This window comes from Culicoides brevitarsis, chromosome 3 (assembly GCF_036172545.1).
Source record: "Culicoides brevitarsis isolate CSIRO-B50_1 chromosome 3, AGI_CSIRO_Cbre_v1, whole genome shotgun sequence".
NCBI classification, from domain to species: domain Eukaryota; kingdom Metazoa; phylum Arthropoda; class Insecta; order Diptera; family Ceratopogonidae; genus Culicoides; species Culicoides brevitarsis.
This window is the reverse complement of record NC_087087.1, coordinates 11,546,952-11,570,710: the sequence shown is the minus strand read 5'-3', so window position 1 is coordinate 11,570,710 and position 23,759 is coordinate 11,546,952. Positions and strand designations below refer to the sequence as shown.

Genomic DNA, 23,759 nt, shown 5'->3' with positions numbered 1-23,759 from the left:
AGATTAATTTTTGGTTAAATTTTGGTTGAACGCCCTGTACAAATTTTGCCCCAAGTCAAATTCGTAGATAACCTGAAAATTTCTTTTGTTTACGAAATTCGAAAAAAAATATGAACAAAGCAATCCATTGCAACTTGTGTTTCGAAATTTTAGACTTTAAAAGTGGTCCTGAACTTTTTCTACTCTCTTGTCAGCATGTTTTATGCTCAAATTGTTCAAAACCAGGTATTTGCGTCATTTGTCGAGTTCCCGCAAAATCCATACCAATCGATGCTCAAATGCCGAGAAACATTCGTAAGTTTTTAATGGATACTGAATCAAAGGTCACGGAAGCTGTTGATACTGAAAGTTTTCAACTGGAGAAATCTTCAGATCGATTTCTGAAAAATTCGAATTCTTCGTTGTTGGAAATGTCATCGGGATCATCGTATTCGACTGTTAGTACGCCATCTTTCTTGTTGGAAAAGTCGAATAATGGTTCTGTAGAGAAAGGATTTGCAAATATAATATCGGAAAATTCAGTAAAAAACTCAGTTTTTGGTAAATTTTGATCAAAATTGTAAATTTTTCAAATCTAACCTCAAAATTTTTATCAGGTTCAGATTTTGAATTGCAACCCAAACATCATATCGCAAACGTTTTTGAAAATTCCTTAGTGCAAAATCCATCGAAAAGCTCTAAAAGTCCAAAAGATACTTCAATAGTCTCAACTTTCGGTAGGTTTTGATCAAAACTTTTCAAATTTTTGTTACATAACCTCAATTTTTCAGATCTTACCTTCAAAGAGAAATCTAAACCGATCTCCAGTAAATCCTCTACTCTTGAAAGTCCTTTATTCGTACCAAACTTTAGAGCAAGTCGTTCAAAACATTCAATTTTTGGTAAGATATTATCAGATTCTGTCTTTTTTGTGTAATCTAACTTCAAATTTTGTTTAGATCTGGGCTCTAATTCAAAATTTAATCATCTTGCTCTCATCTCCGATGATGAATCTTATGATAAAAAGCGATTCGACAAATCTGGCTACTTAAAAAACCATCCAAAAAATAAATTTTCCGGTAAATTTTGATCTAAATTAATTTTTTCCTATTCTAACCTCAAATTTTTTTAGATCCAAACTTTAAACTGAATTCTGAAGCTTTTGTTGAAAATTATTGTACCGAAAATCGCTTTGGCAGCTTAAAAACTCCTGCAAAATCTTCAGAAATCCTAATATCCGGTAAAAATTCATCAAATTTCTTTAACTTTTCCTAATCTAACCTCAAAAATCATTTTTCAGCTATTGCTGGATCTCAAGTTGAAACTTCTCATGTTTCAAATCGTTGTGTTAGCTCTAACAATCAAGCAGGTCCTTCAAAAAAGCCATTTTCAGGTAAATTTTCTTATAAAATTCAAATTTTTCCAATTCTAACCTCAAAATTTATTTTAGCTCCTAGAGTCACCAAACGAAAATTGAATCTGGAGACAAAAATTCCACATTCCAATCGAAGTATTTTCTCAGAAAATGCCAAATTTGCTAAACGAGGAAGACCTTCCCAAGAAAACTAATGTTTTTTTTTTTGGAAATTTTTAGAACAAAAGTGAAGTTCACTAATATATTTCTAACTCAATTCAACAAATTTTTTCAGTGTGTTAGGTACAAATTTCACTAAATCCTAATCTAATAATAATTTTTTTTTCCAATAATTATTTTTCTAAGGGATACAATTCTAACTACTAAACTTAACGCGACATGAAAATTTTCTCTCAGTTAGTCTTCAATATTTGGCTTCTGACTTTTTCGCTTGGTTCCGTTCTCGGCAAGGTCATTTTCGTTTCTTAACCTTTGCAGCATCTCGAGCTGCGACTTTTCATTGTTCGACAAGTCGAGTTTTTTCGTCGCTTTGATCGCTCTCAAGGCAGGGGGCGCTGTTGTTGCCTTCGGAAAGATCGCCAGCGCCTCTGAATCGGTTTCCTCCTGTCTTTGCTTGAATTTTTTATCGCTTCCGGTGCTACTGAGAAATTGATCGGTGAAACTTGGGACCCGCTTGATCTCCGTTGTGCGTTTTCTGCCCCGTTTCCCTGCAATTGTCGGATCTTTGAGCAAGGCCGGCACCACTTTGATGACTTTTTCGTCGGATCTGCGTGGCGTACTGACTTTCGCCGGGATAAAGGGACGTTCTGCCGGAATTTCGGGCGGTTTGTGGAAACAAGCGCGTTGATTCATAACCTCAATTTGCGCCATCTTGAGTGCCGCTCCCGAAATTTCGCTGATTTTGATGGATTTTCCGTCGTCGAGGACATTTTCTTTGTCCGTTTCGGAAATTTCTTCCTTTGCTGGCGTGTTTTCGAGGCTTTTACGCCCTCTCGTGCGACTTGGATACAGTAATTGTTGGTTTTGCTGTTCCCGATGCTGCTCCGCTTCCTGCTTGATGATTTTATTGAGGTCGTAAACGAAATCCTTGCATACGGGCTTGATGCGATTCCGTGTGGGGCGCCTTCCTTCGCCGTCGCTCGTGATTTTATCCGAATTTGGGGACGACATGCCGCTATTTTCGCCCGATTTCGTCGGGGAAACGTCCATTAAATCGATTTGACTTGTCGCGGTGATGCTTTTGAGGACTTTTTCAGGTACAGATTGGTCAATGACCATCGCCATGACGCCATCTAGCGTCAGCGTGGGGTCACATTTGACATTTGTGTTGATCGGACCGCACAAATCCTCCTCCTTAATACTGATTTCGATGAAGGGATTCACTTCTTCCTTCTCGCCTTGGATGTTGTGGGCACTGCTGAGGTGATTTGTCGTGTCAATGCGACGATATCCGCGAAAATCGCACTTTTTGCACGCGAATCGGTTCTGGCGGAAGTGAAACATGGACACGTGACGTCGTAAATTCGCCGTTTCCGAGACTTTTTTCGGGCACAGGGGACATTCGATGTCTTTTACGACCTCTTCTTGACCTTTTTTCTCTTCCTTCACCTTTTTCAGCTTGCGTTTCTTCACGGGCGGCGTTTCAATTAACGAACTTTGGGCCAACGGAGCAATTTCTTCGTCGATTTCCTTCTTTATCTGACTCGGATCGAGCATTCCGTTACTCGTCGAACTCCAAAGTTGCTCAACTTCGTCCTTGACTTCGGGCAATTCGTTTCGAATCACCAACGGACCTTTGCGCTTCCTTTTATTCACCGGTTTTGTCACCGTCGACGACACTTTTGACACGTTTGTGTCGCACGAATGACTCGAAGCCTCGTCAGCGGTCTCGGTTTCGGTCTTTGGTTGAATCGGGGTCTTTGGGGTGACGCTTCGTTTGCGGGGTTTGGTCTCTTTTTGGTTCGCGCAGGCCTGAACGTGCGCAATTAACGCGGCTTTTCGCTCAATTTTCTTGTTGCAATACGGGCACGAGGGAACGGCGTCGGAAAATTCGCCGAGCCACGTTTTGAGATCGTCTTGTTGGTCGGGTTGCGACGCAGTGGGCGTTGCTGGGGGAGGTTGTTCTTTGGTTTTGGGGATTTTATCGGAGCGACGACCACGATTGCATTTTTCGCGGGCTTGGCGCAAGGATTGTTGGGAGTTTTTGTGGTCGTTGGAGAGGTGCTGGAGCACGCCAGATGGTTGGAGGAAGGTCATCGGGCATGACGGGCATTGATAAACGACGGTCGATGGAATGTGGTTCTTCTCGATGTGGATGTTTAAGGTCTTTTCCGTGGAGAATCCCTCATCGCCTGAAATAAAATGAAAAAAAAAATTAAATTTTTGAATAATTTCTGAGGAAAAATTGAGAAAAATATTATTTGTTGAACAATTTTTAATTTAATTTGATTTTTGAAGAAAAAAATTTTATAATTTGAGGAAATTTAAAATTTAAAATTGATCAAAATCTGATATTTTTGAATAAATTTTTAATAAAAAATTAATTTTTTGAGAAAATTTAATAAAAAAGTTGACAAAAATCCTTTGAAAAATTTAAAAAAAAATATTTGAAGAAATTTTTAAAAATTTTTGATATAAATTTATTTTTTCAGAAAGTTTTAAAAGCAAAAATAAACTAAATTTTGAGTTTTTGAGAATTTATAGAAGAAAATTTTTTGAAAGAAAAGTTGATAAAAATTAATTTTTTACGATACTTTAAGAACTAAAATATCAATGTCTCTAAAAAATTTTAAGAAAAAAAATTTACAAAATTTTATTTTTATAGATCCTTTATTTTCATTTCAATTAAAAGATAAAAAATTAAAAAAAAAATATAAAAAAAAATTTGGTCAATTTTATAGAAGAAAAAATTATTAAAAGAAAAATTTAAGAATTTTTTTCAGGAATTTTTTAAATAAATTTGATATTTTGGTAGCTTTTAAAGAAATTTTTAATCAATTTATTTAATTAATTTGACCAAAATTTCAGATTTTGAAAAATTTTAAAGGAATTAAAATACAAAAATTGACAAAAAAAATTTTTTCTATCAGAAATTTGAAAAAAATTACTAAAAATTCAATTTTTTTTTTTAAATTATTTTTCTTGAAAAGCTGACAAAACTTGACTTTTCGTTAAATTTGCATTAAAAAGGTTAAGAAAAATTTTAGTTTTCGATAAAATTTTTAAATGTTTCAAGATAAATCGACAAAAATTAGCTAATTTTGCTAAAATCTTCAAGACAATTGAAAAAACAATTCACAAAATTTTGTTCTTTGTCGAGCTTTTAAAGAAAAATCAAATATTTTGATAAATTTTTAAAGAAAATTGAGAAAATATTTGATTTTTGAAGATTTTTCTTAAGAAAAAGTGGTCAAAAAATTAATTATTTGAAGAAATTTGGCTACTTACACATCTCACACTTGAAATCCTGCTGCTTTGACGACCCAGCGACGGCTGTATCTACCGGCGAAACTGAAATCGCTTTCCCATTCGGATCCAAAACGACTGTATTCTTCCCCAGCAACTCATGAACCTCATTCACTTCATCCCGAATGTTGTCTTCTTTGTGTCTTTTAAGCGTTTGATACACCGCCGCTGACGATTCCGGCACCGAATTCAACTGCAACACGATATTTTTGCCCGCTGAGCCATTCATCATCGCCGGAACTTCCTTCGCCGCCACGCCATTCGACTCTTGCACCAACTTTTTCCCGAGCTGCTCGTAAAAATCACTCAAATTAGTCTCGCGCTTCGTTTTCTGCTTCTTTATCAACCGCTCGACGATCGCACTGAGGTCCCGATTTTCCGGTTCGCGTGATTTTGAGCCGTTTCTCTGCGAGATAAAGTCATTTTCCGCTTGAATGATCGTCGATATGTCTTGATCCTACGGAAAAAAATCGATTTTTTAATAAATTTTCATCAATTTTCGTAAAAAATTAATATTTTTGCTTACAATATACTCATTATTACTAAAATGAAAATGCTGATTCGATTTAAATGTCGTCTGGCAATAGACACGTTTGTGTGATATGAAATTGACGAGCGACCGAAAGACGTTTCGACACACCTTGCATTCATATATGAGATCACATTCGTTGGACAGCAACTTACGAATCTGAAAAAAAAAATTTTTTTTTACAAAAAAAAATTATAAAAAAATAATTTTTCGTGACTTACTTCATCCGTGCCACTGTCATAGGCCTTCTTAGCTTCCGAAAAGCCCGTCACTGACGTCACAATGGGTTTGCGCAACAAACTAAAATCCACAGTCGAACTCGAGGTATTTGTATTTTCCTCGTCGTAGTTGTCGATCGCCTCGCTGGAATGATTCATCGACGAAGAACTGACAGTTTTGCTGCTCTTCATCCTTTGTTTATCACTAAAAATCCCTAAAATGAGTCAAAAACGAGAAAAAAATTATGCTGATGTCCAATATTTGTCACAACGACCTACGTAAACAATACAAAAACCCCGTACGGAAACTGTCAGATGGTCAAATTCTACCTCTTGAACATGCAAAATTACGGAATTTCTACGGATTTGTATGGGAAATCTAACATTATGTAAGCGAAACCCATTATTTTATGTTTAAAAAGGACTTGGAACATTGGTTTTTGTACGAAATTTATGTTTCTGATTATTAATATTAATAATGTGTAACAAACATTCAAGAACTAGGTAGTACAGAAAGTCACGTAGACATGAAAATGTATGAGCAACTAATACAATACATGCAATATGGTGCTGGTATGTACAATTATAGGTATTGTGGGGAACATGTATGTTAAGATAACCATTGAATCAGAGTTTCTTTGGTACAAAAAGAATTAATTATTTATTTTTATCATTTGAATATATTGAAAAACTTACTTTTTTTAAATAATTTTTTGCAAATATATAACTTTTTAAATAATAATATATATATATATTTTTTATATATGTTTCAAAGTACGTTTTTTGTTTTTTTTTATTCAAATATTATGTTAATTTTTGTTCTTTTAATGTTATTTTTGGTCACTTTTTCGTTTTTAATCAATATATATAATTTTTTTTATTATTTTTACACAATTTTTTTCTATTATTAATAATTTTTTATATATTATTAATAATGTTTAATATATATCATGTATGTTCATATTTCGATATATCTTGCATCTTATGTTAATTTTATGCATTTTTATTTATTATTTTTATATTTTAATATTATAAATGTTACTACTTGTATATTATCATTATATAATGTTGTCTTGTAATCAGGTAAGAAGATATATTTTCACTCACAGGAAAATAATAAGCCATTTCTTATGATTATTATTACTATTAGTTTTATTATATTACACACTATTTCTTCATAATCATACGCACATAAGTTTGACTAAACAATATATTTAACTTTGCCGTATGTTTCGAAGCATTTACAATATATGTATAATATATATCTATAATATATATAAAGTACAGTATTGAAATTTTAAAAAGAAGAGAAAAAAATAAACGCAACAACGATTTTTATGAAGGGAACAAAATATTTGATCTTTTTCCTTAGCACGTTCAAAGTATACTGAAACTCGACAACCTTGTTTTGCCTTGTCGATGTCTAAGTTATACACGTATGTATCTACAGGCGGTACGTGCATAGGTAAGTACTCTCTTTATTTTAATATTTAAAAAGAGTTGCAGGGAGAGAAATATATTTTTTAAAAGATTAAAATTTTTTAATATAAATTAATGTATAGATAATAATCGATCAATATCTTATCATTGTTTACAAAAAAAAATTAAAACTAACATCAATAAAAATTAATACAAAAAAATTATGTTACGAGTTACGAACGAAACTACACTGTTAATATGTTAATTCTCTCTCTAACTGAATGTGCATGGAAATTACAATTTTTCTGACTATCAATATATATTACCTATAGATTATATGTACATGTTATAATATACATACAGAGGAAGAAGAATAATGCATATTGAGTTAACTAAATAGTAGATATTTTTTTCTTTCATTTTTTGCAAGAATGGTCTTTTTTGTTGTTAATTATTCCTTATTTTAATGAACATTTATCATATATATTTTTTTATATAAATCTAGAATTGATTTAAAATATATAGTATATGATATATGTATGATTCATGTTCCAGAATATAATAATTTATTTTAATAAATACTCAAATTTTGATATTCTGTTTATTTTTAAAGTAAACACTTTTGTACCTAATTAGAGCTATGGTGTATATTTGTACAATGTATTGTATATGATAGTGTCTTTTTACATATATTTTTGTAAGTAACAACATAAACATGACGTGTGTTTAAATTAAAACTTTTATTAAATGGCTTTCTAAATTTATATTATTTGATAATTTTCATTTCTATTATTTTACTTTGCATACATTTTTGATTGCGTCATTATTTGTTTTTACTTTTTTTATATGAATGTTTAATAATTTTTCAGTTTTTTCAAAATATATCCGATATATGTTGAAAAATTAAAATTTTAAAAGATATATCCCGCTTGATTTAATACAAGCAATGAATTTATGATTTTTCAGAACCAATTAAAGCCTTAAGTCACATATATATGTCATACATATATCATATATGGCTTCCGTATAATCATATATGTTATATAAATATCTGAATAAGTTTATGATTTTTATTAATTACATGAAATTAATGTTTAGATATAAGCTTTAATATATAATAATGATTATTAATATACATATATATTATAAACAATTATCGTTTCCTTGGACATGATATTTTCGCTCTACTACTATATGAGCATAGGCATTGTCACACAACACAAAAATCAAAGCAAGCAGGTAAGCAACATACATGTTTGAACCTACAGCTGTCATTTCTAACTTTTTTTTTCAAGAATTCAATTTTTCACTATTTTATTTGTTTAAACTTAATTAAAACATAACTTTTCTAATATACAAACCTCTTAATGATAATTGTTTTAGTTTTTTTCTCAAGAATAGATTTTCTAATTAAAAACAAATATTTTCCTCGCACTTCCTCAACTAAATATCTGATTCTTCTTTTCTTCTATAGTCGACTGACTATAAAAGTGATAACACAATGTACATTTTATATGTTGTAGATACCTATGTTCCGACAAGAGAATTGAGTTTACTATTTATAATATAGATGTATGCGTGTACATTATTATAATGTGAAGTAGATGTCGCCACTGACTATACAATGAATGAACTACAAACAAACAGAGACGTATATCTTGAATGTTGTTGCTGTAATAAATATAAATTACCATGTTTATTTTATTTTTCATAATCTTTTGTTTATTTTATAATAATTTACATTAACATATATTTTATAAAATATATGATATATATTAATGTAAATTATTATATTTTTTAACATACATATTTTCGTATTATATAAGAGAAAATATGTTTGTTAATTAATAATAAATTTCTCATTGTATTGATTTAATTGAAAAAAAAATTCGAGGTGACATAGAATGGCATTGTATATGCACCTTTTGTAATAAAAATGAATATATATCAATACAAAAAATTCTCGTATTGATCGAGTTGTTGTTTTTTTTGCGAAGATGCGATAAAAAAATCTCTGTACGTCCTCACCATAAATTTTATTTAGCATAGCTATTTTTGTTTTACACACATTTTGCGGATAAATGACAATGTTGTAATCACATCTCTTTTTAGCGCAAACAAACATGTGGTGGCAAAACATTGAATCGATATTCATAAGAAAAGACTTTTTTCTTTCGTCTTGAATCATGTGACATTTTCAATTATTCTTCTATAAAAGTAACGATCGAGAGAATAATGTAATGAAATCATTTGACATATCGAGTGAAGAGCCAGTCAATGCAATAATAATATCAATGTTCAACAATGTTCTGCTTATAAACAGAGACATACATATAGATATTTATTATTTTTAGTCAGCAATGTTCGAATCATATGTTTAGTTTAACAACCATATCTTGGTTGTTCAGAAAAAAGACATATTGATACGTACGTACGGGCATCTATACATGTACTACGTATGTCTATAGATACAAGCTGAACGTACGAAGAGAGAATCGAAAAATTTTCTAACAGTGTAAGTTTTTTTTTCTGTATTAACAAATACTGTTCATGATAATTTTTTTTTTTCGATGCAATGATGGTCTAGTCGAGATATTCATTAAGTAATATAGTTTTTTCTTCTTCATTTTGAGTTAATCATGTCTGGGCAGGACTTTATTTTATCCTCTGTGGTTTAGAGATATTAGCATTGTTCAAGAATGTATCTCGTAGAAGTTGTAGAAAAATGAGAGAGAAATATGTTCAATTGTTACAAATCGTCGTTCGTTCAGGAAGTGCTTGTTGATGATACATGTTGATGTTTTAGGATGTACTTTTCAGCAATTTGTACTAATTATATAACCGGGCGGTGAATCATGATGGTTTGCAGTTGACGTCAAAAGTTGGAAGTAAAGGTTCTAAGTACATAGAGAAACAAAGTTTGTTTTATGATAATAAATAATTTCTCGTATCGTATATGGGTAAATATGTATTATAGGTAAATTAATAGTTTTTTTCTAGAGCATTTCTATGGTATTTAATAGTTAGGTTATTTGAAGATTGGATTGGGAAAATTTAATTTTAAAAAATTTAGGCCAATACAAGAATCAAAAATGTTTTCGATTTTATGGGCAATTTAAACATTAAGAAGAATACAACCGCGAAAGTACAACTTCCAAGGTAGCAAAACTGCTATAGGTATAACGAACTTAAAGATGTAAGTAGGGTTAAAAATGTCTTCAATATGAATAAGGGTAAACATATCACAATGCCATCTGGGGCAAAAAATTTACATGTATTTTGGATAAAAAATTTCAAATGTGCATTGGGTCAAAAATCTTCAATGTGCATTGGGACAAATATTTTAAAATGTCAACTGGGTCAAATGTCGAGTGTATAGTACTTTAAAAAGTTAAAATATGCATTGGGATGAGAAATTTAGTTGTATAATGGATTATTTTTGATAACAGACCAATTCGTTAAATTGAAACTTAAACTTAAAAATTTATAACTTTATATTCAAAAATTTAAAAATTTTTAAGGATTTTAAATATTTTTTTTTATAAATATTTTGTGCTTTAATTTTGAAACTTAGAATTTTTTGATTATAATAAAGATTCAATTAGGTAAATAAAAATTTTAAAAAATTAAATTTTTTTTTTCTTTACAAAATTAATCATTTTTCATGAAAAAAAAATTAAAATACATATAAGAGAATATTAAAGTTTAACAAATTATAAAAAGAATTATTAAAGGATTATTAAAAAAAAAATTAAAAAATAATTTGAACAACTTTTATAATTTTAGATACTCGTAAAAACTCCCTCCTTAGAGCCCTAAGAAAAGAAAATATACAAAGTTCTTTTTACAAAAATTTATTAAGTAACTGTATGTATTTTTAAAATAAACAACAACAAATTGTTTTATATGGTAGCCATGCGTTCTATATAAGTTGTCGGTGCTAAACAGCTGTTCTATCAGTTGAATACATTTATTTAAAAAATTGCAATGAACTCAGAACTTAAATTCCGTTAGACGAAGAAATTTAATATATCCATTTTTTGTCTTCCAACCTTCAATTTTGTCGAAATAATTCAGGAGAAAAATAAAAATTAAGTATAAAATGGAAATATTTTTGACATTTCTTCGAATATTTCAATTGGAAAATTACTTTTTACGATTAAGACGTTTCTCTTGAAATGTAGAAAAAAATTTTTAGGTCACATGACCAAAATATTTTTTATCAAAAATTTAAATTTTGGGAGGTTTTCTTTGATTTTTCTTCATTTTTGAATTCAAATTTAAATAAGGCGAATAAATTTAATTTCTTCATATTTTTGTCCCATAAGGATTTTCATGAGGGGGATGAGGCAAATAAAAAAATAAATATTTTTTAATTTTTGGTTTGTATTTTTTTCGTTTTTGGATGTTAAAGTTGCTTTTTAATATTTTATTAATTTAACATATTAATTTTTTTTTTTTGATTTGAACTTAGAAAGAAAATTAGATAAAAAATAAAATTTAAAAAAAAAATATATTTTGGTCACGTGACTTTAAACATTTTCTCACATGTATTTAATAGAAAACGTCTTATTTAAATAAATTTACCTACATATTCTTTCGTATATTTTTTACAAAATTCCAAAAATGTCAAAAATATTCTATAATTTTTAATTTAATTTTTATTTTTCCCCCTGAATTTTTTCGACAAAATCGTAGGGAGGGGGACGAAATTGAAATATAAAAATTTTAAATTTAAATTAAAATAACAAATTAATTAATTATACAAAATTAATTTAATGTAAAGAATCAACAAAAAAGAATGAAAAAAAAATTCTGTTTAATTTTTTATATTTTTTTTTTTATTTTATTTTATATTTTTATACACATTTTTAAGAAAATATCCATGTAATAGAAATTTTTTTTTTCAGTTTAATTTTTTTTTGTTGTAATTTTGAGTTCTTAAATGGTTGAAAATGATAATTTTGAACATTTCTGATAAATTTTTCTTCATTTGGACTAAAATTTCCAAAAGCAAGCGACGAATTAGTGTCAAAAAATAAACTTTTGATACAAAATGTTTGAACAAAGTTTGTTTTTTTTTAAATTTTCTCATCAAATATCTAATTTTTATTAAAAAAAATTTTCCTTTTTTCAGTGCCTTCTTTCGACGGCGACAAAGGCCATGACCGCCTTGAACGAGCAATTGTCGAAGAACATCGTCGAACAACACAATTAACGCCTCATGTAATTTTTCTAACCTAAAAAAAATTAAAATTTCTCTTAAAAAATAATTTTTTACCTTTTTTTAGAAATCCAAACCCCGCACCTACAGTCCCCATTCCGTCGAAAGTTTCCATCAGGCAATTTTACGAGCTCCCCGCTTGAAATCTGAGCTGCGTCGCGAATCCGAGGACATCGAGCTAATCCAAATGAAAACCCTGGCCTCCATGATTCCCGATGAAATTCTCATGCATCCGCAGGAAAACGCCGCCGTTCGTCACTTTGAAGCTGCCATCATGATCACCGATGCCTCTGGATTCACGGATTTGTCGGAAAAATACAACAAAGTCGGCAAAGGAGGTGCTTCCATGTTGAGTGCCGTGCTGAATTCCTACATGGGCACCATGGTCCAGGAGATTTTGGCGCAAGGAGGGGACGTTTTAAAGTTCAGCGGCGACGCAATGTTGACAATTTTCAAAGTTTCCGGCACCACGACGATGCACGATGCGGTCCACAAGGCACTCGACACAGCACTGATCATCCAAAATCGCTGCGGAAAATACAAAACGGACGTCGGCGTGATTCTAAAGTCAAAAATTGCCATTTCCGCGGGCAGTGTAAGCTTTTCCATGATCGGCACGGAGCAATATTCGCATTATGTGTTGGTCGGACAACCACTTTGGGACACAAAATCCTGCGAACAAGCAGCTACATCGGGTCAGGTGTTGGTAACGAGTCAAGCGTGGCGCTACATTAACGCGAACGAGTATTTGTACGAGTTTTTGGACGACAAACATTTGTACAATTTGATGGGATTCCGTGACGAATGGCGATTTGTGCAACGGGGACACGAGGATTTCGGCGAAGTTGATCGATTTTTGGGGAAAAATGACATTGGCGACACCAAAGAACGCGATTTGTTCCTCGAGCAGCACATAAAAGCGGAATTTTTCGAAAGACCGAGCATGAAAATTGCTTTTGACAAGCAGACGAGGGGATTTTTGCGGCGATTTATGATCCCAACGCTCAATCGAGCGATCGAAATGAACGAACCGATCGAACATTTGAACGAAATGCGACAAGTTGTGATCGTTTTCGTGAATTTGGTGACAGATGATGCCAGTGACGCGTTGCTAATTGACGTCGCGAACGAAACTTTTCAAGAAATCTGCAAAATTTCGGCCTTTTATGAGGGAACGCTCAACAAAGTCTCACTTTTCGACAAAGATCTGATGTTTCTCGTGATTTTTGGGCTCCGTGGCTTCAAGCATCACGTCCAAAGTCAAATTGCGCTGCGTTGCGGATCGGAAATTAAGAATTCCCTGATCAACCATCGACATGTGATAACGGCGTCAGTTGGTGTGACGACCGGAAATACCTATTGTGGCGTCGTGGGATACGAAAAAAGGCGGGAATATTCGGCAATTAGTGTCAAAGTTAATAAAGCGGCGCGTTTGATGATGGCTTACCCGAATAAAGTGACGTGCGATAAGGAAACGTACATCGGGAGCAATTTATCGTCGATGCATTTCACGCCGCAGCCGCAAAAAGAGCTGAAAGGACTGCAAAATGTCGGAGTTGTTTACGAATTTTTGGAAGTTGCGGTTTATCCGATTCATTTGACGCCCCAGGGACGAGAATTTTCCTTCCTAGGACGGAGTGATTTCATGCAAGCCTTTGAAAAAAGGCTTTTTTATGCGATGCAGTTGTCGGAGGACAGCAAAAAACAGCTGCAAGAGGAAAAAAGACAAATTAGTGTGTTGATTTTGGGCGAAACGCGTGAAGGAAAGTCTTGTTTGTTGGATGAAATGTTCGCTTTTACCTATGAAAGGGCGATCAAATGCTTTAAAATTAAGAATCACGTTCATCATGCAAGGACTCCGTATACTCTGACGTCTCTTTATATGAATATTCTGCTTGGAGGAAATTCCGAGAGTACGACAATGTCACGGCAGAAGGCGATTGAAGTGGCTCTTAATAAATTTCAAGTGAGGCAGGTGAGTATTTTTTTTTTCTCAAGTCACTTTTCAACCAATTTTTGATGGGTTTTAAAGCTAAAAGTTAATAAATATTCATTTTTAAGTTGATTTCCATTGATATCTGATCGATTTTTGATCAAATAAAAAAAAGTACGATTTTATCATATGAGGAGCAAAAATCGTACTTTTTTCTCAAGTCACTTTTCAACCAATTTTTGATGGGTTTCAAAGCTAAAAGTTAATAAATATTCATTCTAAAGTTGATTTCCATTGATATCTGATCGATTTTTGATGAAATAAAAAAAAGTACGATTTTATCATATGAGGAGCAAAAATCGTACTTTTTTTTCTCAAGTCACTTTTCAACCAATTTTTGATGGGTTTCAAAGCTAAAAGTTAATAAATATTCATTTTTAAGTTGATTTCCATTGATATCTGATCGATTTTTGATGAAATAAAAAAAAGTACGATTTTATCATATGAGGAGCAAAAATCGTACTTTTTTTCTCAAGTCACTTTTCAACCAATTTTTGATGGGTTTCAAAGCTAAAAGTTAATAAATATTCATTCTAAAGTTGATTTCCATTGATATCTGATCGATTTTTGAAGAAAAAAAAAAAAGTACGATTTTATCATATGAGGAGCAAAAATCGTACTTTTTTTCTCAAGTCACTTTTCAACCAATTTTTGATGGGTTTCAAAGCTAAAAGTTAATAAATATTCATTCTTAAGTTGATTTCCATTGATATCTGATCGATTTTTGATGAAATAAAAAAAAGTACGATTTTATCATATGAGGAGCAAAAATCGTACTTTTTTTCTCAAGTCACTTTTCAACCAATTTTTGATGGGTTTCAAAGCTAAAAATTAATAAATATTCATTCTAAAGTTAATTTCCATTGATATCTGATCGATTTTTGATGAAATAAAAAAAAGTACGATTTTATCATATGAGGAGCAAAAATCGTACTTTTTTTCTCAAGTCACTTTTCAACCAATTTTTGATGGGTTTCAAAGCTAAAATTAAATAAATATTCATTCTAAAGTTAATTTCTATCGATTTCTGATCGATTTTTGATGAAATATAAAAAACAACGATTTTATCATATGAGGAGCAAAAATCGTACTTTTTTTCTGTCACTTTTCAACCAATTTTTGTCACTTTTTGACCAATTTTTGATGGGTTTCAAAGCTAAAAGTTAATAAATATTCATTCTAAAGTTGATTTCCATTGATATCTGATCGATTTTTGATCAAATAAAAAAAAGTACGATTTTATCATATGAGGAGCAAAAATCGTACTTTTTTTCTCAAGTCACTTTTCAACCAATTTTTGATGGGTTTCAAAGCTAAAAGTTAATAAATATTCATTCTAAAGTTAATTTCCATTGATATCTGATCGATTTTTGATGAAATAAAAAAAAGTACGATTTTATCATGTGAGGAGCAAAAATCGTACTTTTTTCCTCGAGTCACTTTTCAACCAATTTTTGATGGGTTTCAAAGCTAAAAGTTAATAAATATTCATTCTAAAGTTGATTTCCATTGATATCTGATCGATTTTTGATGAAATAAAAAAAAGTACGATTTTATCATATGAGGAGCAAAAATCGTACTTTTTTCCTCGAGTCACTTTTCAACCAATTTTTGATGGGTTTCAAAGCTAAAAGTTAATAAATATTCATTTTTACGATATCTTCGATTTTTTGAAATAAAAAAAGTACGATTTTAATATGAGGAGCAAAAATCGTACTTTTTTCCTAATTTTAATTTTTAATTTTAATTTTAAAATTTTAATTTTAATTTTTTTAATTTTTTTAATTTTAATTTTAATTTTTAATTTTTAATTTTAATTTTAAATTTTAATTTTAATTTTAATTTTAATTTTAATTTTAATTTTAATTTTAATTTTAATTTTAATTTTAATTTTAATTTTAATTTTAATTTTAATTTTAATTTTAATTTTAATTTTAATTTTAATTTTAATTTTAATTTTAATTTTAATTTTAATTTTAATTTTAATTTTAATTTTAATTTTAATTTTAATTTTAATTTTAATTTTAATTTTAATTTTAATTTTAATTTTAATTTTAATTTTAATTTTAATTTTAATTTAATTTCAGCTTTACTTCGCCCTCAACCCAATCCTAAAAGTCGAATTTCCTGTGCCACCGATGACTGAAGAGCTCAAATCCCGTTACGACGAAATTCAACGCCGAATGTTCAAGTTACTCTGTCGCACCATCATCAAAGACTTCTGGGTAATTTTCATCGACGACATCGAATTCGCGGATGACGAGTCCGTTCTCCTCTTAAACGAAGTTTTCGAGATTTTTCACGTATTTTTCGTCATCACCACCGGCAACAAAAGAAAAATATCAAAAATAGCCGCGAAAATTTTCAAACAATTCAACATAAAATCCTTCGTTTTGGGCCCAATCGAGCAACTGCACCAAAAAACGCTCGCCTGTCAATTCTTGAATGTCGACGCAATCGACATCGATATCGAGCGCGTGATAAATTTGAACAGTAACGGCAACCCCGGATGGATTCGTCGCTTTTTGATCTCCATGCAGCTTGATCGGGTAATAAATATCGAAGAAATGAGTGTCAACGAAGCCAAGTCACGTGGTTATGTGTTCAAAGATGAGCGCGCAAATCACCACAAAATGTCCATGGAACGTCCTTCGGGCTCAACTTTTCAATTTTGCACCGTTCAATTTCCGGATTTTAACAAAAATGGTGAAAAATGTGGGAAAATTCTTCGTGTTGCGACATTGCCGCCGGATTTTAATGCCGAAAAATTGGAAATTGAAGCACCGGATGACGTTCACATCATGATCCAATATGACTCGTTGTCGTCGTTCGAGCAACAAATCGTGAAATGTTGCTCCGTTTTGGGAAAAACTTTTTTCCGATCGATGACTTCGCATTTGCTGCGTGGAAATGAACGCGCCATTTCTCAAGCAATCCAACATTTGTTCGAATTAAAAATTTTCGCGTGTGCCGGCGGGAATTTTATGCACGGAAATGTCTTGATCCAGAAGCAAATGATGAAAAATTCCGATCGTGATGACGTCTCGTGTCTTTGTACTCACCTGAGAATCCCGGAAAACTGCGTTGATTTGCCTCGTTACGCCAATTGTGGCTACATAAAATTCAAATCTGAGCTTTTTATGAAGGCATCTTACGATTTATTGACTGACGGGCAGCAAAAAGAGTATCACATGAAGGCACTGAAATATCTCGAGAACGAGTCGAAGCGATGTGAGGCATGCGGAAGTTCCTATTTTGAGAACTTGGAGTACATAAAAGACGAAATAATCGCCGATGAGCCGCAAAAAATAACGTCTGAAGTGCTGTTTGGTGAGGCAAAGACGAATAAATGGGGAATTCATTCGAGTTCGTCCATTACGAGGATGAGTGATTCGCAGAGGTCGAGCATTACGTCGTCGTCGTTGACGAAGAGGGCGAAATTTTTCATGACAAAGACGTCGGAGAAGGCACTGATTTTCAAATTTGGGAGTTTTACCTTTGTGCATTGCGAGTGCAATATGATTTTGTATTTGACGTTTAGTCAAATGATTCGGCATGCAAAGGGAGCAAGTGAGTATTTTAATTTTTTTTTTAAATTAGAAAAAAAATATTTTTAATGAAAAATTGGTAAGAAATTACATTTTTGAGTGACAGCTGTCAAAAAAAAAATATGACAAAAATGGGCTCAAAAATGTATTTTTTTTTCAAAATTTTTAAAATTTTGTATGAAAATTAATTTTCAAACGTCAAAAATTGAAGTTTTGAAATGACAGCTGTCATCAAAAATTCCATAAAAATTAGATTTCGCTCAAAAATTTTGAATTTTTAAATGACAAATCAATTCAATCTAAAAATTTTAGCACTTTATTTGAAAAATTTCTGCAAATGTCAAAAATTAGAGTTTTTTTAATGACATCTGTCAAAAAATAAAATTCTAAGTGACAGCTGTCCTTAAAAATGAGAAAAGTTGCTCAAAAGTTTAAAAATGTAATTATAAATTCACTTTTGAATATTAAAAATTAAAGTTTTTGACTAAAATCTGTCAAAAAATGAAATTTTTAAGTGACAGCTGTCATCGAAAATGTCAAAAATTGGTCCAAAAAATAATTTTTGTCCAAGCTGTCATAAAAGCTCTAAAAACCTTCTCAAAATTTTCCTTTTGTTCTAAAATTTTCAATATTTTGTATGAAAAGTCGTTTTCAAACGTCATAATTGAAGATTTTAAATGACAGCTGTCATCAAAATTTTTTTAAAAAGGAATTTTCGTTCTAAAAATTTGACATTTATTATTGACAAGTTCTGTTTATACGTCAAATTTGAAGTCTCAAGTGACAGCTGTCATCAAAAATGTCAAAAATAATTTTTGTCCAAAATTTTCAAATTTTTATGTTTTTGTTCTAAAATTTTGTAAATTTGACATTTATTATTGACAAGTTCTGTTTATACGTCAAATTTGAAGTCTCCGTTGACAGCTGTCAAAAAAAAAATTAAAAAAATTGAAAAAAATGTCCAAAATCAAGTTCTTGTACTAAAATTTTATAAATTTGAATTGAAAAGTAACTTTTAAACGTCAAAAATTCAAATTTTGTTCTAAAAATTTAAAAACTTTTTTTGACAAGCCTTAAAAAATGTCAAAAATTAAAGTTTTTGAATGACATCTGTCAAAAAAATGAAATTGCTAAGTGACAGCTGTCATCGGAAATGTCAAAAATTGCTCAAAATTTAGTTTTGTTTGACAGCTGTCAAAAAATGTTCCAAAAAAATTAAAAACTGTTTTTTTTTCATAAATTTCTTACAGATTCTTACCAAAAAATCGTCGAAACAATGTTACAAAAAACGGAAGTCTGCATCGACAACTGGAACTACATCAAAGCTCTTCACATCCTCGACGAACTCGAGTCCTACATGACCGACGCCACTTTATTCCGCGATCACGGTTACTTTATCTTCTTCAAATCTCGCCTTTTCACGCTCCAAGCAATCGCCAGTACGGGTCTCAATCAACTCGCAACTGCCCGTTTGATGCTTGCTAAAAGTTGTGAAGTCCTCAACCTTCCTTTTCCGAAGCCAAATCGATCAAATGTCAAATTTGCGTTGAAATTAGCCAACAAAACGCGGAATTTCCTTAAAAATCATCCATATGGCGGAAAAATATCAAAAGTTAGCTTAATTTACGAGTTGGTAACTATTCAAATTGCCGAATGCTCGACCGCCATGTTTGTTTTGTTCAAAAAGACCCGCGAACATGACTTGTCGTTAACAATGGCGGCGATTGCGTTGTACAAAGCGACTTGTTATAGTCACAATTATGCGTTAATTATAAATTGTTATGCGAATTTTTTGAATGTGGCATTTAAATTTGGGTTAACGCATCATTTGAAGTGGATGAAGACGAAATCTTTCGAATTGGCGATCTATGCGATGAAACAAGGAACTGATCAAAAGTTGTTACAAGCTGTTTCAAGTCTTTTTTACTCGTTGGTGTTCTCAATGTGAGTAATTTTTACTGAAAATTGATGAAATTTTAAAATGTGCCTTGGGTCAAAATTTTAAAATTGGGTAAAAATCTATGAGAATTTGTACTGGGGTGAAGTTTTGAATCTACAATGAGACAAAATTCGTAAATTAATAATTTATCCAACTCATATTTAAAGTTTTCCCCCAGTTCACATTCAAATTTTTTCGTCCCAGTGGACATTTTGAATTTTTAAAATCTTCAAAGCTTTGAATATGAGTTGGAAAAGTAATTTATTTCCTCAAAATTTACAAATTTTGTCTCATTGTAGATTCAAATATTTCACCCCAGTACATATTTTCATAGATTTTTATCTAATTTAAAGTTTTTGACCCAATGTACATTTTCAAATTTCATCCCAACTTACATTTTTATTGAATAATTTTAAAAATTACTCAAGAAAAATGTACACTGGGACGAAATTTTAGAATGTGCTTTGGGTCAAAACTTTTATAAACATCTTAAATTCGGTAAAAACTTACCAAAATGTGCATTGGGTTGAAATTTTTTTTCAAAATTTAAATCCAATGTGACTCAAATTCTTAAAATTTTGCCCAATGTACATTTCAAATTTTGTCCCAGCTCATATTTTAAAAACTTGAAATAATTAAATGAGCTTATTTTAGATTTTTTTCCTTTTAAAATATAAACTGGGGCAAAATTTGAAATGTACATTGGGTAAAATTTTAAGAATTTAACTCACATTGGATTTAAATTTAAAAAAAAATCTTCAACCCAATGCACATTTTGATAAGATTTTTGAAAATAAATATTTTATATCTAAAGCGCTCATGAACCAGAAAAAGATTTCGCCATCAACCTTTCGTACATGAGCCTCCATATCAACAAAAGTTGCAAAGCATCTCCCGAACAATGGAAAGTCCTCCCGATGCTCATCAGTCTCTTACTCTCCCAAAAACGAGTCGGCGACATCCTCATTTTACTCCAACAACATTTCGAGTCTGTCAAAAATAACGAAGATCGCACTGGGCTAACTTGGCACTACGCCCTCTGTTTAGACATTCTCCTCGATGCGAGTTTCATGATTGTTCCTTTTCACGTCTGCATGACTTTCTACATGGAAAACATCGAGATTTTATCGCATCTGCAAGATCCCTTTGGCATTTCCCGCTTTTATTCAAACATGTGGTTGTGGTGCGTGCGAACCAAGTCATGGGCATCTGCGCAAATTTTTTACGAAAATATCCAAAAGAAATTTAATTTGTCGATTTATGATTCTTCGGACAATCTCATGACAGCAATTCGTGTTTTGGAAGCCTTAATTTTGACTTTTCTTCGAGCAATGGAGACACGAAATCTAGTTTCGATGGAAGAAATTGAAACGGAAATAAGAAAACTCATGAAATCAATTGAGGAAGCTTTGGTTGACAAAAATTATCATGGCGAGAGATTTATTTTGCTGAGGACTTATTTTTCGCAAATCACGAATTATAAATTATTGGATCAGAATTTGTTCGTTTTGAGGACAACGGCGTCAAATTGTTTGATAACGGGAAATTTTTACATTTATGAAATGATTTGTCATCATATTAGGGTGAGTTGAAGTATTTATAAAATACGTAAAAAAATACGTAAAAAATACGTAATTTTGTTTTTGGGCCCCTGTAAATTTATTTTTGCGCAAAAGGCATTCAGACCTATTGTAATTTGTAGCTTTGAATTATATCTTTCCAACGAATGTAAATTTGACCCTGTACGATAATAGCAAAGCTAAAATTATCAGATTTTTGGATAGGTATAAAATACGTAAAAATGCGTAAAAAATACGTAATTTTGTTTTTGGGCCCCTGTAAATTTATTTTTGCGCAAAAGGCATTCAGACCTATTGTAATTTGTAGCTTTTTCACATGCAACAGTGTCGCACAACGAATGTAAATATCTGAATTATATCTTTTTATCCAACGAATACGTAATTTTGTTTTTGACCCTGTAAATTTATTTTTGCGCAAAAGGATAATTTGTAGCTTTGAATTATATCTTTCCTACGAATGTAAATTTGACCCTGTACGATAATTGCAAAGCTAAAATTATCAGATTTTTGGATAGGTATAAAATACGTAAAAAATACGTAATTTTGTTTTTGGGCCCCTGTAAATTTATTTTTGCGCAAAAGGCATTCAGACCTATTGTAATTTGTAGCTTTGAATTATATCTTTCCAACGAATGTAAATTTGACCCTGTACGATAAGTGCAAAGCTAAAATTATCAAATTTTTGGATAGGTATAAAATACGTAATTTTGTTTTTGGGCCCCTGTAAATTTATTTTTGCGCAAAAGGCATTCAGACCTATTGTAATTTGTAGCTTTGAATTATATCTTTCCAACGAATGTAAATTTGACCCTGTACGATAAGTGCAAAGCTAAAATTATCAAATTTTTGGATAGGTATAAAATACGTAAAAATACGTAAAATATACGTAAAAAAATACGTAATTTTGTTTTTGGGCCCCTGTAAATTTATTTTTGACCTACAGTACCATATCTTTCAAACGAATGTAAATTTGACCCTGTACGATAAGTGCAAAGCTAAAATTATCAAATTTTTGGATAGGTATAAAATACGTAAAAAAATACGTAAATTTGTTTTTGGGCTCCTGTAAATTTATTTTTGCGCAAAAGGCATTCAGACCTATTGTAATTTGTAGCTTTGAATTATATCTTTCAAACGAATGTAAATTTGACCCTGTACGATAAGTGCAAAGCTAAAATTATCAAATTTTTGGATAGGTATTTAAATTTAAAAAAAAAAACCAGGTAACTCCATTGAATAATTTTGACAGTTAAAATTTTTGACAGAAGTATAATTTGTCGTTAAACAACAATTTTTTTGGAATAATTTAAGTCAATAAACGTAACTTTAGAATTTTTTGATAAATTCATAAAGATCAAAAATAGAAAATTTTGATAAAAATTTCGTAGCTGTCAAATTGAAAAAATGACAGGTGTCTTTTGAAATTTTCGTAATTTTAAAAGTTGAATTCAAATTAATTTTTTTCTTTTAATTAAATTAAAACTTAGATTTTATTTAATCTTTGAATTAATTAAAAATTATGAACTTTAAAAAAAGTTGTGACAGCTGTCAAAATTATTTTCAAATTATTTTAAATTTTAAGAAATTAATTTTTCAGCAAATTTTTGTCATTTTTAATTAAAATTGTAGGTTTTAAACCTAAAATAAATACTTTAAAAAATTTATTTTGACACCTGTCAAATTTTTTAAATGTCCAAATTCATTTTGAAATTTGATATTTATTGTCAAACTTTGATCTATTATGATCGGTCTGAGTTGTTTTTTTTTATTTTTGTCTAAAAACTTAAATATTAGGCTTTGAATTGATTGAAAATTATGAACTTGAACTAAAATTTTGACAGCTGTCATCTGTGAAAATTTTTAAAATTTATTTTTTTATTTAAAAAAATTAATTTTTCACCAAATATTTGTCCTTTTCATTGAATATTGAATTGATATTAAATATTTTGAGTCTAAAGTTGCTTTGAAAATTTATAATTTATTAAACAATTGACACCTGTCAAAATTAAAAAATCATGATTTGATTTGTCCCTTAAAAAAAATCAAATCATTTTTTGATTTTTTGATTTTGATTTAAATCATACAAGCCTGTTTAGAACTGTCAAATTTAAACATTTATCAATGCAAAATGTCAAAAATTTAATTTTTTTCAAAAAATTGTCAACAAATCGCAAAAAAAATAATTTTTTGACAAATTTTTTCGAAAATTTAATTGAAAATTCTTTTAAAAATTAAAATTTTTATAAAAATTTTTCAAAAAATTAACAAAATTTGTCAAAAAATTTAAAATTTTCCAAAACTAACAAAATTTTATAAAAAATCTCCAATTTCAGGCTTGGTCAAAATCCCTCCCTTCCGAATTCGAGACCTTCTGGACAACCTTTGCCACGGAAAAACACGACGAACGTTATTCCTACGAAGAATGGTGCAAAACTGGCAAACGTCTCTTCCCGTTCACACTTCCCATGCCAACAATCATCTAACTGATAA

General features: G+C 30.6%; 3 protein-coding genes across 3 annotated transcripts; 2 read left to right on the top strand and 1 right to left on the bottom strand.

Annotated features, from left to right (window-relative positions):
* Positions 1–109: 109 nt before the first annotated feature.
* On the top strand, positions 110–1,640 carry LOC134834372 (uncharacterized). Its single transcript, XM_063849011.1, has 7 exons — positions 110–540; positions 597–716; positions 771–881; positions 939–1,058; positions 1,112–1,219; positions 1,280–1,372; positions 1,430–1,640. Exons 1-7 carry the CDS (start codon positions 111–113, stop codon positions 1,546–1,548), a joined length of 1,101 nt encoding a protein of 366 aa, XP_063705081.1. The 5' UTR covers position 110; the 3' UTR covers positions 1,549–1,640.
* Positions 1,581–6,374, bottom strand: LOC134834371 (zinc finger protein 800). Its single transcript, XM_063849010.1, has 5 exons — positions 6,263–6,374; positions 5,570–5,781; positions 5,346–5,507; positions 4,802–5,276; positions 1,581–3,705 (listed from the first exon to the last, which is right to left on the bottom strand). The coding sequence occupies exons 2-5, from the start codon at positions 5,756–5,758 to the stop codon at positions 1,751–1,753; spliced, it is 2,781 nt and encodes a 926-aa protein (XP_063705080.1). The 5' UTR covers positions 5,759–5,781; positions 6,263–6,374; the 3' UTR covers positions 1,581–1,750.
* A 5,667-nt stretch (positions 6,375–12,041) lies between these two features.
* On the top strand, positions 12,042–23,752 carry LOC134835200 (adenylate cyclase type 10-like). Its single transcript, XM_063850071.1, has 7 exons — positions 12,042–12,054; positions 12,123–12,211; positions 12,277–14,184; positions 16,290–17,772; positions 19,001–19,694; positions 20,504–21,272; positions 23,603–23,752. Exons 1-7 carry the CDS (start codon positions 12,042–12,044, stop codon positions 23,750–23,752), a joined length of 5,106 nt encoding a protein of 1,701 aa, XP_063706141.1.
* The last annotated feature ends 7 nt before the right edge of the window (positions 23,753–23,759 follow it).